At 42.4% G+C, this 19051-nt stretch overlaps 2 protein-coding genes across 4 annotated transcripts in view; one reads left to right on the top strand and one right to left on the bottom strand.

Moving 5' to 3' along the window:
* Window positions 1–929: 929 nt before the first annotated feature.
* The window catches only part of LOC311106338 (TATA box-binding protein-associated factor RNA polymerase I subunit A-like), a 19445-nt gene continuing 1323 nt past the window's right edge, over window positions 930–19051 (bottom strand). Inside the window, exons 2-12 of one of the 3 annotated variants that reach the window (XM_084148665.1) lie at window positions 17747–17818; window positions 8673–8830; window positions 7149–7312; window positions 6939–7052; window positions 6525–6723; window positions 6179–6300; window positions 5765–5923; window positions 3429–3495; window positions 2988–3111; window positions 2650–2807; window positions 930–2397 (exon numbers count right to left, since the gene is read on the bottom strand). In XM_084148665.1, the coding sequence (XP_084004791.1) occupies window positions 2240–2397; window positions 2650–2807; window positions 2988–3111; window positions 3429–3495; window positions 5765–5923; window positions 6179–6300; window positions 6525–6723; window positions 6939–7052; window positions 7149–7312; window positions 8673–8808 (1401 nt within the window). In that variant the 5' untranslated portion in view covers window positions 8809–8830; window positions 17747–17818 and the 3' untranslated portion in view covers window positions 930–2239. The remainder of the gene's footprint in view (window positions 2398–2649; window positions 2808–2987; window positions 3112–3428; window positions 3496–5764; window positions 5924–6178; window positions 6301–6524; window positions 6724–6938; window positions 7053–7148; window positions 7313–8672; window positions 8831–17746; window positions 17819–19051) is intronic. The other 2 variants (XM_084148664.1, XM_084148666.1) reach the window with 2 other exon arrangements.
* Window positions 14032–19051, top strand: part of LOC311107177 (transport and Golgi organization protein 1 homolog) — a gene marked incomplete at its 5' end in the record, with an annotated part of 18396 nt that continues 13376 nt past the window's right edge. Inside the window, 6 exons of the mRNA XM_084149667.1 lie at window positions 14032–14037; window positions 14906–15136; window positions 15259–15345; window positions 15471–17490; window positions 17774–18076; window positions 18170–18303. Coding sequence (XP_084005793.1) covers window positions 14032–14037; window positions 14906–15136; window positions 15259–15345; window positions 15471–17490; window positions 17774–18076; window positions 18170–18303 — 2781 coding nt within the window. The remainder of the gene's footprint in view (window positions 14038–14905; window positions 15137–15258; window positions 15346–15470; window positions 17491–17773; window positions 18077–18169; window positions 18304–19051) is intronic.

Below are 19051 nucleotides of genomic sequence, written 5' to 3'. Positions count from 1 at the left end.
ATGGCCAACATTAAGGCGAGCTGCTACAACAGAATCATTACAAGCACTTACGCTTATTAAATTGGCATGAGGCCCAACGTGGGGCAAGCCCCTGAGACGTTAGACAAAGGCGTAGTGCAAGAGCCCATGAGAATGACTGAGTAGACTCTAGAGCCTGTGTTGGGCAGCATACTCAACTCCCACAGAAGAGAAGAACAAGGTGACATAAAAATGAATTCCCCATTGGATAACAGTACATTATTCAAGTAACCTAAATAAAATACAAGATATAGGAGTGATGTGTGGTGGGGGCTTTGGGGGTCCCTGAGAGCATTTCTAGGAAACATGGAGCAAAAGAATGAGTTAGAATTTCAAGTGGAGGATGAAGGAGATCTAGTCCACTTGTAATGCAGCACCTCTCAGCCAAGACGCTCTCTCCTCTCTCTGAGCTAACCCCTGTCCGTGCACCCCTGTCCTGTGCAAAGTCTCTTATGGTTGATTGATGACAGCGTTCGCAGCCAGATCAATGCTAGGACACTGTTAGAAAAAAAGGAGAGAAAATAAGGAGGGAAATGGACACAAAGGAAAATGACAAGCCTGATGAATGCCTGAACATAACACCTCAAAGGAAAAGACAAGGAGAGCCTATATATATTTTACTCATGTCACTACTTTTTAAGACTATGCCCATGGACATCCTTTGAGATACAAGATTAGAAAAATAGGTAACACTTGCATATCACACACAAAGTCCTCTAGCCATGTGAGCTCAATGAAATGAATGAATGTGTATTCCCTAGGGGTGAATTACGGTATATTCATTCAGGACACATAAATATTGCTTTACCCAGAGTTTAAATATTGAATCACTCATGCATTACATTGAAAATAAATTAACATTATCAAACTAAAGTGCCATGGGTGAGACAAAAATACTTAGGCTTCACAGATTCATTCATCACAAACAACTTTATTCATTTAGAGCTATGCACCCACCCAATCCACAGTGTTTATTCAGTAACAACGTGTACAAAATATAGCAGCCACATTTACCATACCACAGGCACAGAGATTACAAAAATGAATCAGGTACAAGAGCGCAAATTCAAACAACAAAGTCATTCACTTTACAGTACAGAGTACTTGATCATGTAACCTCCTGACATTGAATAGTACTGGCCACAGTTAGTTGTTCAGGAACACAAGGCTTAATCGCAGGTTCTGATAACAAACATGAGTGTGTGATGTCGTCCTTAATCATGATAAAGCTGGGCCCACTGTTCCCTGGCAGCCTGCGAACCCTCGGCCTGTGAAATTGAGCTCTGTTATCCTGCATCGAGCGGCTGGAGGGGTGTACAGTAATCAGATTTGCGTTCCGCCTGTGTGTGTGTGTAAGTGTGTGTGTGTGTGTGTGTGATGGATAGGTGTGGAAGGAGCCAAGGCTGTGTGTTCTCCCTCCCTCCATTTTACCTCAGGGACCCAAGGCTGCTTCCAACCAGGGATATCACTCATGTGATGTCATCACACAGAGACAGAGGACCGCAGAGCAAAGGTTTTATTGAACCACCAAACTGAGGGTGTCTGTCGTGTCACGTGAACGTGACTGAAGAATCGCCACAGCAGTTTATAAAAATGTAGTTTTTTTTTCTCCGTATCACTGCACTGTCCTTTGCGTCTGTTGTCATGATGCTGCTCTTTGGCGTCCCCAAATGCTTTAGCAATTCCAACATGTCGCCGCCGCCTAAATGCAGCTGGGTTCTCCATGTATCAGCGGAAGTTCAGTTGAGGCCACACCTGCCTCAGAGCTTATTACCTAGACATAATACTGTAGCACGCCCAGACTCCCTTTTCCCTACCAACTACCACAGTGAACACAGCTTTCAATTTCTGCTTCTTATAAGATGGAGCAGCAGCAGCACACAGAGCAACTCAAAACATAGGCATAGCGTGAGTGCTCCCTGGTGGACAATCACAGAACTTGACATGTAAAGCATTGCAATGCAATGAGAGGCCTGCCTCTTCTTGAAGGGGGGGAATGGTCATCTGGCTGCAACTACTGTCTGCAGATAACCAAGAACATTCTAGATAAGAAAAATAATGTAGTTGGAGCAACTGTCATGGAAGGGGAGAGAGTCTGACCTGATGACTGTATGAGGAGGACATGTCTGCCATGATCTGGCAATGGTGGAAGCACTTCACACATTTTCAAAATGTTTGTTCTCGCCACTGTGCCGGTGGCATTCTTGGAGCTTTCTTAAGGTCAGTCTTGGCTTTGTTGTCCACTTTCTCTTCTGAGCCTTCTTATATTTCTTAGCTGTCTAGGATTCCTTATCCTTTTCTTTGCCCTCTTAGCCTTCTGAGCCTCAGAAGTTACTCCTTTTCGGGCTTCCTTACCAACACGGTGGTACATGGAAGTATCTGGCAAAAGAGACAATGGGTTAGCCTACATAAGATGTCATACTGCCACTTTTCCACTATCAGAACCAGGAAAAACTAGAGCTAAGGACAGCCAAGCACTGTGGTTCAAGGAAGTAAACGTATTCTTAAACTAATTGTATTTTTTGCCACATAGTGCCAAGGCTGCAAATACTGACAATAAGTGGGGACATCTCTTAATCTCACACAACTGAAAGAAAGAAAATAAAGGTGTTACTTTGTAGCTTCACTTACAGCGAGGACAAAAGGCTTCAACCACAAAGCTCTTCACTTCCAGTAGCTCTCTATTCTCTGCCAAATCTTTCCTGGCCTGGAATGTTGAGAAGTGTATTGCTAGCCACCAGTCCTTTCTGTTCGCCATCTCCTCTGCAAAACTCTTCCGCCATTGTTTTCTAAAGGAAAAAATAAACCAGTGGAATTGGCACAAATTAAGCATGATATAAGGGCTTGACAATTAGCCATGAGAAGAGATAAGCAATGTATGCCGACATTACATTTATTCGAAGGGAATGCATTTTCAAAGTCATCCTTTTGAGAGAGAGAGTAGTGTGGATTCATGCAGCCATCCTTACTTCATCCTCAGTCTCTTGATGATGTTCCTCAAATGGTTCCAGACATCCAAGCTGCTCCTCCAACTGGAGTAGTCCAGGAGATCCAGAACCACACCTAGAGCCTTCTGAAGATCACCCTCTTTCTCTGAAAAAAAAATACTCACCCTTTACTATGAACACCTTCAAAAGGACCAACGTCAATGTGAAGAGCACATCCACCAAACACATTCATCTTAATGTGTAAAAGCCACTGAGAGGACAGAAACACACCCGACAACATTGAAAACTGACCAAAACATCAAGATAGACTTTAAAATGGCTTGTTTTCCTCATTTTACACCCTAGTGTGCCTTTAAGGCACTAGAAGCCAATATAATGTTATGATTGTAGCAGAAGAGAACAGTATTCCGGCATCAACTCATGACTTGGGACCAATGTATGCAGGATCTTATATTCACATACCCGATTGTAGCAGAAGAGAACAGTATTCCGGCATCATCTCATGACTTGGGACCAATGTATGCAGGATCTAAGGCAAATGTAATGGAAAACATGGACTAATTAAACAGTACTGTCTCTATTGAGAGGCAGAGCGCAGGACTAACTGTAGCCTAGAGATTTCTTGGTCACAATTAAGTACCTTACTGTGATTGTTTTAAAATAAAATGGTCAAAAAGAAACAGAAATTGCTTCTTAGCAAAGAGCCATTTCTCAAGCAAGAATTTTGCTAGGACTGTCTGGGAGTGGTCTGAGCGGGGAGGGGAAAACCGAAAACGAGCTGTTATTAGCAGAGACGTTTGGAACTCTCTTATTGGTCTATTAACTAATTTACCACCAGGAAGTCCAAAACTCCACCCCACCAAAACAGGCAGACATTTCAGGCGGTCTCGTCAAACAACTCATCCACTAAAAGGGCGTTATCATCATTTTCACAGTATTATTCAAACCTGTAGAAATATATATACAGTGAAGGAAAAAAGTATTTGATCCCCTGGTGATTTTGTACGTTTGCCCACTGACAAAGACATGATCAGTCTATCATTTTAATGGTAGGTTTATTTGAACAGTGAGAGACAGAATAACAAAAAAAAAATCCAGAAAAACGCATGTCAAAAATGTTATAAATTGATTTGCATTTTAATGAGGGAAATAAGTATTTGACCCCTCTGCAAAACATGACTTAGTACTTGGTGGCAAAACCCTTGTTGGCAATCACAGAGGTCAGACGTTTCTTGTAGTTGGCCACCAGGTTTGCACACATCTCAGGAGGGATTTTCTCCCACTCCTCTTTGCAGATCTTCTCCAAGTCATTAAGGTTTCAAGGCTGACGTTTGGTAACTCGAACCTTCAGCTCCCTCCACATATTTTCTATGGGATTAAGGTCTGGAGACTAGCTAGGCCACTCCAGGACCTTCATGTGCTTCTTCTTGAGCCACTCCTTTGTTGCCTTGGCCGTGTGTTTTGGGTCATTGTCATTCTGGAATACCCATCCACGACCCATTTTCAATGCCCTGGCTGAGGGAAGGAGGGTCTCACCCAAGATTTGACGGTACATGGCCCCGTCCATCGTCCCTTTGTTGCGCTGAAGTTGTCCTGTTCTCTTAGCAGAAAAACACTCCCAAAGCATAATGTTTCCACCTCCATGTTTGACGGTGGGGATGGTGTTCTTGGGGTCATAGGCAGCCTTCCTCCTCCTCCAAACACGGCGAGTTGAGTTGATGCCAAAGAGCTCGATTTTGGTCTCATCTGACCACAACAATTTCACCCAGTTCTCCTCTGAATCATTCAGATGTTCATTGGCAAACTTCAGACGGGCCTGTATATGTGCTTTCTTGAGCATGGGGACCTTGCGGGCGGGGCAGGATTTCAGTCCTTCACGGCGTAGTGTGTTACCAATTGTTTTCTTGGTGACTATGGTCCCAGCTGCCTTGAGATCATTGACAAGATCCTCCCGTGTAGTTCTGGGCTGATTCCTCACCGTTCTCATGATCATTGCAACTCCACGAGGTGAGATCTTGCATGGAGCCTCAGGCCGAGGGAGATTGACAGTTATTTTGTGTTTCTTCCATTTGCGAATAATCACACCAACTGTTGTCACCTTCTCACAAAGCTGCTTGGCGATGGTCTTGTAGCCCATTCCAGCCTTGTGTAGGTCTACAATCTTGTCCCTGACATCCTTGGAGAGCTCTTTGGTCTTGGCCATGGTGGAGAGTTTGGAATCTGATTGATTGATTGCTTCTGTGGACAGGTGTCTTTTATAGAGGTAACAAGCTGAGATTTGGAGCACTCCCTTTAAGAGTGTGCTCCTAATCTCAGCTCGTTACCTGTATAAAAGACACCTGGGAGCCAGAAATCTTTCTGATTGAGAGGGGTCAAATACTTATTTCCCTCATTAAAATGCTAATCAATTTATAACATTTTTTACATGCGTTTTTCTGGAAGTTTTTGTTGTTATTCTGTCTCTCACTGTTCAAATAAACCTACCATTAAAATTATAGACTGATCATTTCTTCATCAGTGGGCAAACGTACAAAATCAGCAGGGGATCAAATACTTTTTTCCCCTCACTGTAAAACACAGGAAAATCTAGTTTTTTACTGCACTTTAACAATGACATTAACAAACATCTGCCTCGCCTAGAATACTCTATATTGTAAAAGGAAAGGAAACACCACAGAAAAAAAACTTGGAAGATTCTTTCATTTAATAAAAATTAAGGTTTAAACAAACAGAAGCCAGTGCCCAGCATTTCAGCTAGACGTCCCTGTTAAGAACACCAACATTGGCCTCAGTCCTACCTTCAGCACTTTGAGAAGTTTCTTCAATGGTTGGTTGTGTTTCTTCATGTACCGGTATAGGTAGACATGGGCATTGGGGTTGGGGGGGAAACTGTTGTCATAGGCATAGTCATTCAGAACCGTCACAGCTCCCTCGTGATCGTTGTAGAATTCCAGCATCTGCCATTGGCACACGCAAGTCAAAACATTAAATCATCATAGGTTGTCTGATAAGGGAAAGTAGTTAAATGATGGAAAAGTAATACAATTATGGAAAAAGGGGATGCCAGGGGCCATGTTTAGTAGGGCAAATTGTAGCAAACCATTTTGAAACTGAAAAATGAAAACAAGTGTTTTTTATTGGACAAATTCAAGTAATTCGGTTTGGAAAATGTTCTCCTGTTTCATGCGTACTAAACACGAACCAGTACTTACATCAATGTAACTCAGAACAAAAGGATCCCAGACGCCAGGAAGCTTCATGATCTCCTTCAGGTTCACAGAGGATTGTCGGAAGTAGCTATGCATTTCTTGGTTAACTGCTGCATCATACTCATCTAAAAATGTCAAACGTCCATTTTAAGCCAAAGCACAAGCACAGGTTATGGTTACCTTTTATTTGACCATGCTTTTTGAAATGCTTTGGAATGATGTCCCTAAAGGCGCAGTTACATTACCTGGCCGGTAGATGGGGATGTAACAACATAAGGATTTCTACTATCCCAATGTCATTGAAACCAATGAATAATGGTCGCTTGGTGGTTGCCAGGTGTCCTCTTACCTGTGCTGGATACAGTGGCTTTCTTGTCACTCCAGATGAAGTAATCCAGGAAGCCACTGTAGGCCTGGATCAGCTTAATCCTCTGGGACTGACCGGCTGACTGCTTGCCGTACCTCCAGCTCTCAGCGATGGACAGCTGACGCTTGGCATCCTCAAACTGCCCGTTGACCAGGAGGTGGAACGAGTGCTCCAGACAGACCTTCAGGACAAAACACTTCCTCAAAGCACGTTGATATACATTTCGATTGTAAAGACATTCCATCCCTTTGTTTGTTTTTGAAGATGTCATAATGGCTCATAACAAAAAGTACAGATGTGTTGACTGTCCTATATTACTTTTTTTTAACCTATCGACTTAGGGCCCTTTAGTAGGGCTGATAGTGTAGAGATCAAGAGGTCAATTAAGGAAAATACCTTCAGGTAATGCTTTACTCCTGAGTGTTTCACTCGCTCATAGAAGCTGTTGTAGTCTTCCAGCTTCGATTCGGGATGGTGGTGTAGTATCTCTGTGCCTATCCTCCAAATTATCTGAAAGACAAAGTTTGAAGAAATCAAACTTAGCATCTATACAGTATTTCTTAGCTACACTTTGTGAGTGTTCAGTCAGTCCAAAGATAGACCTACCTCAGCGTAGAGTTGTGGCATGTTTGCAGTGGTATCCTCCAGTGTCTGTGAGTAACTGGCCATGTACTCTGCGGCATCCTGCCATCTATGGTGCAGCAAGACCTCCCTGATGTGTTGGAGGCAGTTCCTTGTGGTCTTGTGAAAGCCAGTCTCACGGGGTGTCTCTGTAATGAAACAGACATAGCTACTGATTAATAAGACTAAAGAGAGCATCTTATGTAAAGATGAAAACGATAATCAGACACTGACATACACTACGTGACCAAAAGTATGTGGACACCTGCTCGTCAAACATCTAATTCCAAAATCATGGGCATTAATATGGAGTTGTACACCCTTTGCTGCTATAACAGCCTCCACTCTTCTGGAAAGGCTTTCCACTAGATGTTGGAAAATTGCTGCGGGGACTTGCTTCCATTCAGCCACAAGAGCTTAAGTGAGGTTGGGCACTGATGTTGGACGATTAGTCCAGGCTGGCAGTCGGCATTCCAATTCATCCCAAAGGTGTTTGATGGGGTTGAGGTCAGGGCTCTGAGCTAGCCAGTCAAGTTCTTCCACATTTCTGTATGGACCTCGCTTTGTGCACGGGGGCATTATCATGCTGAAACAGGAAAGGGCCTTCCCCAAACTGTTGCCACAAAGTTGGAAGCACAGAATTGTCTAGAATGTCAATGTAAGCTGTAGCGTTAAGATTTCCTTTCACTGGAACTAAGGGTCCTAGCCCAAACCATGAAAAACAGCCCCAGACTATTATTCCTCCACCACCCAACTTTACAGTTGGTGCAATGCATTCGGGCAGGCAGCGTTCTCCTTGCATCCACCAAACCCAGATTCTTCCGTCAGACTGCCAGATGGAGACATGTGACAACGCGTTTCCACTGCTCCAGAGTCCAATGGCGGCGATCTTTACACCACTCCAGTCGACGCTTGGCATTGCGCATGGGGATCTTAGGCTTGTGTGCGGCTGCTCGGCCCGACTAACAGTTATTGTGCTGACATTGCTTTTAGAGGCAGTTTGGAACTCGGTAGTGAGTGTTGCGACCTAGGATTGATGATTTTTTACAAGCTATGTGCTTCAGCACTCGGCGGTCCTCTGTGAGCTTGTGTGGCCTACCCCACTTCGCGGCTGAGCCGTTGTTGCTCCTAGACGTTTCCACTTCACAACAACAGCACTTTAAGTTAATTGAGGCAGCCCTAGCAGGGCAGAAACTTGACGAACTGACTTGTTGGAAAGGGTGGCATCCTATGACCGTGCCACGTTGAATATCACTGAGCTCTTCAGTAAGGCCATTCTACTGCCAATGTTTGTGTATGGAGATTGCATGGCTGTGTACTCGATTTTATACACCTGTAAGCAACGGGTGTGGCTGAAATAGCCGAATCCAATAATTTGAAGGGGTGTCCACATACTTTTGTGTATACATAGTGTATGTAGCACCAATCGGTAGGCAGGACCTTGAACTAGCTGGTTTAGCTTACTCGAGGGTTCACATATTCGTCTACACACTGTAATTTATCAATTACCTTTAAATATAGGAGGCGCCAGGGGTAGGTTTGGCTTCTTGATTCGTTTTCTGTTGATTGATTCATCATCATCTGAAGACTCATTTTCGCCCAGTTCTTCTCCAGGTACCCTGAGTTCCGACTCCAGATCATCCATGACTCACCATTTGAAGTTCGACCTATTTTCGTAAACAATCATGTGAAAGCCACAATATATATATATATATATATTTGTTATATTTTTAGCAAAATATAATGTAGGTAGTTTAGCAAAAAGTGTGAATTTGCTCCAAACCCCATGCATGCTACCAACGCCTCGTCAGCGACACAAAATAAAATAATTCCGGGTCACGGAATTTCTGAGTTTTTCAAAATAAAGGTCGACCACGTAATAGTAGAAAAGTATCATTAAACTGTATTTATTCATGACAAAAATAATTGTCTAAACATTAACAATGATTCATATTTGTTCCTACTTAAGTGGTATTTGGTTAAAAGTGCAATACACTGTATTCTTCTTCTTCTTCTGTGGGCGTTATGGTGGACTACAACCCAAAAAGGTGTATTGCCGCCACCAACTGGATGGGTTGAAGCCAAAACAAGGTAAAAAATAAAATCCATACGTGATAGGGAAACTAACTCAATCCACCCAAATAAAAATAGTACATTGACAAAACAAAACTCCTATTTCTTCCTTCTTTCAATTCTCCATATCTCCCTTCTCAGGCTCTAGGGTCTGAGACGGTGGTACGGCTTGTGACAATATTCCATGTAACTCCTTCGTCGAGAAATCTTTCAGCCCCAGGAACCTCTCCGCCGCTTCCACAATGATTTCTATCTTCCTGGACCTTCTCTCCACCTTGGCAGTGCCATTTATCACCATAGCTATAAAGGCCACAAAGTCCACCTTCTTAACCTTTGAAATATCAGGATCCTGCTGGTGAAAGGCAACCCCTGCAGCCTGCAGTGAAGGCCTTTCCATTTTACATTTACATTTTTGTCATTTAGCATACGCTCTTATCCAGAGCGACTTACAGTTAGTGGACTTCAAGTGCACCATTCAAACCCTCAACCCTTTTACCAGCTGCTGCATATGATACAGTGGGGAAAAAAAGTATTTAGTCAGCCACCAATTGTGCAAGTTCTCCAACTTAAAAAGATGAGAGAGGCCTGTAATTTTCATCATAGGTACACGTCAACTATGACAGACAAAAGTAGAAAACTAAATCCAGAAAATCACATTGTAGGATTTTTTATGAATTTATTTGCAAATTATGGTGGAAAATAAGTATTTGGTCACCTACAAACAAGCAAGATTTCTGGCTCTCACAGACCTGTAACTTCTTCTTTAAGAGGCTCCTCTGTCCTCCACTCGTTACCTGTATTAATGGCACCTGTTTGAACTTGTTATCAGTATAAAAGACACCTGTCCACAACCTCAAACAGTCACACTCCAAACTCCACTATGGCCAAGACCAAAGAGCTGTCAAAGGACACCAGAAACAAAATTGTAGACCTGCACCAGGCTGGGAAGACTGAATCTGCAATAGGTAAGCAGCTTGGATTGAAGAAATCAACTGTGGGAGCAATTATTAGGAAATGGAAGACATACAAGACCACTGATAATCTCCCTTGATCTGGGGCTCCACGCAAGATCTCACCCCGTGTGGTCAAAATGATCACAAGAACGGTGAGCAAAAATCCCAGAACCACACGGGGGGACCTAGTGAATGACCTGCAGAGAGCTGGGACCAAAGTAACAAAGCCTACCATCAGTAACACACTACGCCGCCAGGGACTCAAATCCTGCAGTGCAAGACGTGTCCCCCTGCTTAAGCCAGTATATGTCCAGGCCCGTCTGAAGTTTGCTAGAGTGCATTTGGATGATCCAGAAGAGGATTGGGAGAATGTCATATGGTCAGATGAAACCAAAATAGAACTTTTTGGTAAAAACTCAACTCGTCGTGTTTGGAGGACAAAGAATGCTGAGTTCTATCCAAAGAACACCATACCTACTGTGAAGCATGGGGGTGGAAACATCATGCTTTGGGGCTGTTTTTCTGCAAAGGGACCAGGACGACTGATCCGTGTAAAGGAAAGAATGAATGGGGCCATGTATCGTGAGATTTTGAGTGAAAACCTCCTTCCATCAGCAAGGGCATTGAAGATGAAACGTGGCTGGGTCTTTCAGCATGACAATGATCCCAAACACACCGCCCGGGCAACGAAGGAGTGGTTTCGTAAGAAGCATTTCAAGGTCCTGGAGTGGCCTAGCCAGTCTCCAGATCTCAACCCCATAGAAAATCTTTGGAGGGAGTTGAAAGTCCGTGTTGCCCAGCGACAGCCCCAAAACATCACTGCTCTAGAGGAGATCTGCATGGAGGAATGGGCCAAAATACCAGCAACAGTGTGTGAAAACCTTGTGAAGACTTACAGAAAACGTTTTACCTGTGTCATTGCCAACAAAGGGTATATAACAAAGTATTGAGAAACTTTTGTTATTGACCAAATACTTATTTTCCACCATAATTTGCAAATAAATTCATTAAAAATCCTAAAATGTGATTTTCTGGATTTTTTTTTCTCATTTTGTCTGTCATAGTTGACGTGTACCTATGATGAAAATTACAGGCCTCTCTCATCTTTTTAAGTGGGAGAACTTGCACAATTGGTGGCTGACTAAATACTTTTTTTCTCCACTGTACGCTCTGGATAGCCCTGACTTTGGCTTGCAGGGATTTGTAGTCTTGCATGTCTACTTTGATGCTAATTAGCATTTTTCGAATCTGAGAGTAAATAGAGCCGAATATATTGATAAAAGTCACCTTGTCCAAGAGCGATTTAAATGGTTATCAAAACGTCATACCAGGGTAAGCCTACACGAAGCACAGCCCTTATTTTAAGTGTTTCTAAAATTCCCTATAGGAAAAATGAATGGTGGAAAAACGATTGGAACCATTTCCGTTTGACCGCTAGGTTTTATGGGTATTATGACACCTCCACTGTGGGGCTCTATAGCAGGGGTAGGCAACTCTGTTCCTGGAGTGCAGCAGGTTCTGCAGGATTTTGTTCCAACTAGGCACCACACCTGACCAACTGAGCTAATTGATCAGTTCAGTGATTGCCTAAATTCAACACACCTGCTGTTCCAGGTTGGTTCAATCCAAAATATGAAGTGTCTGCGGCACTCCTGGACCAGGGTTGCCTAGCCCTGCACTATAGGCCTATAAATTACATATTGGCTTATAGAGAGAACTATTCTAGGTGCCGGAATGAAGTGGGGTTGGGATTACTCAATAGGGTCTTCATTTTAATTTGACTTTATAACAAGTGGGCTTTGTGTTCGAGCCTATTTCTTCCTATTTAAGAAATAAAAGGTAGGCCTACCTGTTTGTGGACGAAATTATAGGCTATACTATAATAACATATATATATATATATATATATATAATAATGATTTAACAACAATATAATGGAATAAAATAGAATAGAATAAATTAGGGAAGGGAGTTGGTCGCAGAGGTCTGGTGTTGGTGGAAGGACTGGTAAAGGGTGGACCTAGTGCTATAGTAGGAGTTGACTGTACTGATAGTGACGCTGTTGTCTATGGTGATAAGAGTTAACTGTGGAGTCGACCTTACTGATAAATGCATAGATCAGAATAATTTGACAAAACAGATGAATGAAAATAAGGCTGTTGAACCACCAAATCGGAAACATAAATTGTATGGGGTGGCAGGGATGTTGTGGAGGATCAGAAAGTTAACACTCAAAAAAATGAGGGGAATTATCATGCTATTTCAATGGCAATACATTCCATTATGCAGCATAATGAAAAGTGTGATTTCGAATTTTGGGAGGAAGTTGCCAAAACTTTGCAATGGCCAATTGGAAAACCCATTGTCACCAAACGTAGTATCAAACATTTTAGGAATATGTGGGACAAGAACAGAGGTAACATTCAGTTTTGTTAATCAGATTGAGGAACAAGGTTGAGTTGACCAATCCTTTGAGCCGTCACCCATATGTAATGAGATAGGAGATGAGGATGACAGCATAAACTTTAGTCAGTGCAACAGTCAAAGACAATAAACTAACTGATACAAAAACACCAAACACAGAGGGGGGAGAAGAAATGCAGTGAAATGTAAATATGGTGAGGAATGTGTCACACAGCACAAGAAACCCCAAACACTTTTTTTTCTGTAAATCACCAAATAACAGTAAACAAGCAATGATTGTATTGGCCTATCTCCAGATAGTCAAAAGGATGTAGCATCTGCTACTTTTCTATGCAACTCAGAATCATGTTGAGTTCAAGTACAGCCATTGTAAAATGGATTTAGTCTTAAAGGGGACTGTGACACATCTATACAATCTATTAATAGTGACAACAAAGTGAAATTAAACAAAATGGTAAAAGAACATAAATGAGGTTCAGGTACAAAATCTTTGGTAGGCTCAGTGCCTCACATCCCTAGAATCATGTAGTTAAGTAGGCCTCAAACAGTACTGGGGAAAATCTGAATATTATTTATGGGGGGGGGGGGTATAGATCATTTTAAACAATAAAGGCAATACTTGGGGAGATATTGACCCTGAATATGGAATGGACCAGCACAGTTGGCCAACATCACTTTTATGGGTTGTAAGAATAGGCAGAAAGAGGTTCATGTCTTTGGTATTGGCCTGTAATTAGTTGCAATGCTTTTTTGTCATTTCATTTGCAATGGCATGTGACTTGGATCATTACCATCATTGATGGTCCTCCCAAATATGTTCACTACCGGGCTTCCCTGGACCTTGATAGTAGAGTGGCTACTATTTTGAGAACAAAATAAAATAAGGATAGCCAACCCTTAGCGTCGTCCCTCAACTAGGCATTTATATTAACATTTATTTGATCAATTCTGACTTTTAAAGGTTAATATAAATGTAGTTGAGGGACGATAGCCTACCCCGAGACTGTGAGAGTCATATCCTCTCTGTATTTGCTTAGTTTGTTTTGGTACCCAGTGCCTGAAAAATAATCTACATGTGCTTTTGAGGTATCATAATAAATCTGCGGGAGTCAGATAGGCAAATTGAATGGAGAAATCGAGTGGGAAATTGCGCTCACTTGTCAGTAAACTTGTGGAATGTTTTAGTTCTATCCAACAAAGACGTGATAAACCCGAATCAGAACGTATATTGTGATGCCATAATCATATTTTATTCAGCGTTCTGGTTCCATGTCCTTGCTCTTTTAGTTTTGACATCGTCTGCCCAGATTTTCATATTTGCCTCCATGATCAACACATCCTTCGAATTGCTCCAGCCTTGGATTTTCTAACGTGTCGGCTTCATCTGCTCATGCTCGAGCAGAACCAGCCAGCCCAACATGGCTGTACATGTTTCTTATGTAACGTTATACATTTTAATGTTATGTATTCATAATTTCATACCCAAAGCCGCAGTCGAAAGGAGATTCTCTGACTTCAAAAGATGTGCAGACGAAGAATGCAGTAGTAAGTACTTGGCGCTAAACTCACGCGAACTTTCAGGATGCTTCCATCGTTCAATTCACTATCCCCCACCTCATCCCTAGCTAGTTTGACAGGCGTTATCATTGACCGGTTGCCATTTCAAAGGGATGAACTCGGCTAACCTAACTGTCGTTAGTAGTAAATACCAATAAATAATAACCTAAGCTTGCTTGGTTGTAGCCGAAGCGAAGCCTCTGCCTGGAAGTAGAGCAACGTACGCTAACGTTAGCTCAACTATGTGTTTCTGTACTAACCAAAGCCACACAAGGGCTCATAGTCAATGTTCACAAGTTTGGAGTAGCTAACTAGCTACATAACATAACTTGCCAGTTGATCTGGCAGTCTTCTTAGTTAGCTAGCTAGCTACATTAGCCTACCATACACACAATAGAGATGTGTTAGCTTGATTGTAATCAACTAGCTAACTTACTTACTAAACGGACCATAAAGATATCATACTTCTGTGTTTGCTTAGGAAGCAAATTGCAAGATGGTGTATAGGCATGGTTAGCTATATAGCTAGCTATTGTTGACATAAAAGACTGTCATGTCATTAACCCCTCTGCTTGCAAGTTATTTTCTTTTTGCATCTACCTTATCAAGTTAAAAACAATATTCTATTTACCCTTGATGCTTTCCTTTTTGTTACTCTGGCTCTGTAAAAAGAGAAGTAGATAACTTTAGAGATGTCTATTCTATTCACGCCCTGATTGTGCATGGGGCACATAGCGTGGACGCCCAGGTCAGTGGCTGGGTCATGGGCCGGAATCTTTGGTAGGGGTTACATCTCCACAACAACTGATCTTTGAAACATTTCTCTCCACAGTGCTCCTGTGCAGGGGGAAAGCTTTCAGCGATTTCACCGGACCAGACTGTCGGTTTCTGTCATTTAAAAAAGGAGAGACTATATATGTCTACTATAAACTCTCAGGCAGACAGACAGATATATGGGCAGGGAGTGTAAGTATTAGTTAATATTTAATTATGTGATAACATTGCAGTCTAGATGGAATGTTGAAGCATTTTCTGTTTTGTTAACATCATGTTTCGTTCTCTGTTTTTGTTGCAATTTCGTACAATAGGTTGGTAACCGCTTTGGTTATTTCAATAAGGACCAACTTGTAATCAATCACATATACACTGAAAAAGAATTGGAGGTTCCTTCTGAGGTAAATTGATTTAGGCCTATTTCACTACTGCCAATGCATCATCACTTAAAAAAGTATCTGGAATGACTGAACTTCTTTCTGAAATGGGTAGTATGACTCAAACAATGTCTTCTTTTTCTTTTCAGGAAACCGACTTTGTTTGCTTTGACACTGGACACGATAAGTTTGACAGTTATGACATTGATTCACTGTTAGGCTCCTCTTTATTGTTAACAGACAAGGAGGAATCTGTGCAAGTAACCACAGATACTTTTGACCTAACCAAAAGTGCTGAGAGCACCACAGTTGAAGTGGATAAGCCTCCACCTGAAGTGACACTGTCAGAAAATTATGAGATTGATAGGGATGTTCCTGAGGACATTGATAAGGTTGTAGAGGAGGTTCCAGATGAGGTTGTAGAGGAGGTTTCAGATTATGAAGATCTGAGACATTTTGAGCCTTTAGAGTCCTCTCTGCCTCAGCCTGAAACTATTGACACAAAGGGAGTGGAATCTGACACTGTACTTGAGACCACAGCTGAGAGGATCAAAGATTACCTTCAGAAAGATCAGCAGAGGACAGAGGACTCTGTGCCGGACAGTGTTGTTGAACCAGAGGAAGGTGAGACCAAAGAAACCCCCTCAGAACCTCTATCCAAAGATGATCCTGAGTTAAAGAATGCACCTGGTGGTTTTTCAGAAGGCAGACCTATCCCTGAGTTAAAAACTTTTGATGCTGTCACCTCTGATGATGAGGACACTTGGAAGGTGACTCCATATGACGAGGAGGACGAGGAAAGTGACAAGTTTGAATATCAGCAGGATGAGGAAAGTGATTATCATCTCAGGGAAACTCCATTGCTGGCTTTTTCTGAAGAACCTTCTAATTTGGAACACAAGAACATTCCGGAATCTGATCAGACAGATGAGGAAGACAGTCTATCAGAGGTACCTCATACACAGAAACAGGACTCCAAGGACAATAACCTGTGGTCTTCATTTGGTGATACAGTTTTTAACATTGTCAGTGGTGGGGAAAGAATAGCTCATGTTGCCGGTTCAGAGGAAGATGACGAGGATGATGACGAAGGTGAAATGACACCAGAGGAGTCTCCCAAAATTGAAGAACCCAAGGAGTCAGAGGAAGCAGAACAGCCACATGAGCTAATCTTTGAAGAACCTGCAGACTCTAATTACAGTGAGGATGCTGTCAAAGTACCTGATGAGGATTCCCAGACATTGCAGTTTGAGGATGAATCTGAAGAAGGTGACATTGAACATTCAACACCTCCTGCTGATGAGGCAAGTCCCTTTGAACACACTGAGGAGGCTTTAGCAGAGAACCTTACAGTAGATGACAGCCCAGTCCCTAAACAGCTCTCAAGGACAGACATGCTCTCAGACTTTGATAGTAAAATTAACGAATCAGAGCAGAAACAAGCTGTCGAAGAGTCACAAGTAGATAATACATTGAAACAGGGTGGTACAGAGCTTTTCAGACGATTTCGAGAACCATGCCAGAAGGTCCCAGATCTAAGTAAAAAAACTATGGTGAAAGAGAGCCATCAAGAACTCCTCATAGAGGAGGAGGATTCAATACACCTAGAGGGGGAAGAGATTGAGGAAGAGTTGCTGGAGGATGAAAATGCATCATTGTGTTCATCCAAAACTGAGCACAGTGATGAAAAGGACAAAGACAGTCTATCTGAATTTGGGTCAGAGCAACCCAATAATGATACACAAACCGATGTTGTATCCAGTGATGTGTTGGATGTGGTCCAACACGACGAGGCAATTGACATAGAACCTAAGGTGCATGAGACTGAGAAGGATGCTGAAAGCCACACACCCTCACTTGAAGAGAAGGTTCCGGATCCCTTCCCAAGCAAAGAGCCGAAATACAGTGACGATGTGTTGAGGCTGACACTATTGCGAAACCACTTTAAGGAGGAGGATATGGAGCGCTTCCAAAAGATTCTGGGTCTTCAGAACCTCTTTAGGGTGGAGTTCCTGTTCTCTGACCTGCAGCAGGAGGCTGGTGAGTTTATTGAGGAAGCTGCCATCTTGGACGACTTCCAGGAGTTGGTGTTCACCCTGCGTCAGAAGTACTCAAACGCCAGAAACAATGCTCCCTTGGCAGTTGGCAGTCAACTACACCCGGACACAGGTAATATTGCTTTTTTTTAATCAGTTTAAGTTCATGTCAGAGTACAGGAGAATTAAAACCTTTTGTTAAATGCATATTTGGAAAGTGTCATACATTGCTAATGACATGATAATAATGCCTGGAAATTTGGTTTGCATAATAAGCTGTATTTATGAAATGCCCAAGAAGTACAACAAAGTAAATAGTCGTCTGTTGACAGAACAAATACACATCCTGACAATGCCAGTGAGATTGCAATGCATGAAAATGTACTCACTGTTTGAACCTCTGAATGTTTCAAAAGATGGGGAAATGTCTGATGCGGAGGAAGAGAAGACATTCCTGCACTCTGTGGAGGACACAGACAAGGATAACCTCACTGTGACAGAGACGGGTGAAGAGACTAACACACCTGAGAAGCCTGCCCATGATGAAGGTCACAAGAGACCAGATATGGACATTGAGGAGGATGGCAGGTACTTTAACAGAAACAAAGACAATCAGCTGAGCTCTAAAACTCCAGAAGAAATCCAGAGGGGCCCTCAAACTATTTTGGAAAACATCTTGGACATGGGACTTAGTGTAGGCATGGATCACCCTCCCTCAGGTAGGTGTTCATTAAACTTTCCCTACTTTTGAGATTGTGGTGAGATGTAAACTGTGTATGCATTAACCTAATTTTCTTGTGCTGTATTTCCAGGATCTCTGGAGTCACCTCCTGTCACTGATTTCCATGAAGAGAAGCACAGTGGTTCATCATTCGTATCAGTGCTAATTTTATCTGGTAGTCTCGTCACCCTGTTTTATGAGTACCTTGGAATATATGGTGTTATGGTAAGTTACTTCATGTATTTCTCTCTAATGAATGGGCTTGCCTTCCTATTGTAATTGACTAACTGCCTGCATTTAGTGCTTAGGACTCAAGGATTCATACTTATTTTATGTAGCCTAATTATTGCTGGGACAATGCATGTATTTGTTTTGTTTTTTCAGGGGGGCTTTTTGCTTAAAATTCAACATATTTTGGGTTCTACAGAGGTGTGTTCAGTTGAACGTTTGCTACGTTGCGGAATGGTTTGTACTAAACGACACTTTCCACAAAACGTTATTGTATGTTCTTGAACAGACAGGTACGTTTGCTCCAGTTTGATGAGTGTGAAGAGGTGTGGCTTGAAGCAATGATGCCGCGTTCAAAGCTACTGAGAACTCGTGCCGCGTTCAAAACAACTGGGAAGTCGTAACTGGGAACTCGGAAAAATCAGACTTCAGTGCGTTCAAAACAACTGGGAAATCGAAAGAAAAAAAACGAGCTCCGACTGGGAAAAATCGATTTGAACGGTCATCCAACTCGGAATTCCAAGTTGGGAGCTCGAGCCTCTTTCTAGAGCTTCGACTTTCCGACCTGAAAATCACTGATGGTATGATTCGACCCAGTTGTCTTGAAAGCATCATGAGTGTGGTATTTAAAGGGCAGTGGCCATGCTGACAGCCTTCCCCAACCCAACCCTTCCCCGTTTGTCAACTGGTCGTTGAGTACGGCACCGTTTCCGTTCAATTAAAAGTTCCAGAACGTCAAAACATA

Source organism: Coregonus lavaretus (assembly GCF_964263955.1).
Source record: "Coregonus lavaretus genome assembly, chromosome: 31".
In the NCBI taxonomy this organism is placed as follows: Eukaryota; Metazoa; Chordata; class Actinopteri; order Salmoniformes; family Salmonidae; genus Coregonus; species Coregonus lavaretus.
The sequence above is the reverse complement of the archived record's forward strand: the minus strand, read 5'-3'. Positions and strand labels throughout refer to the sequence as shown.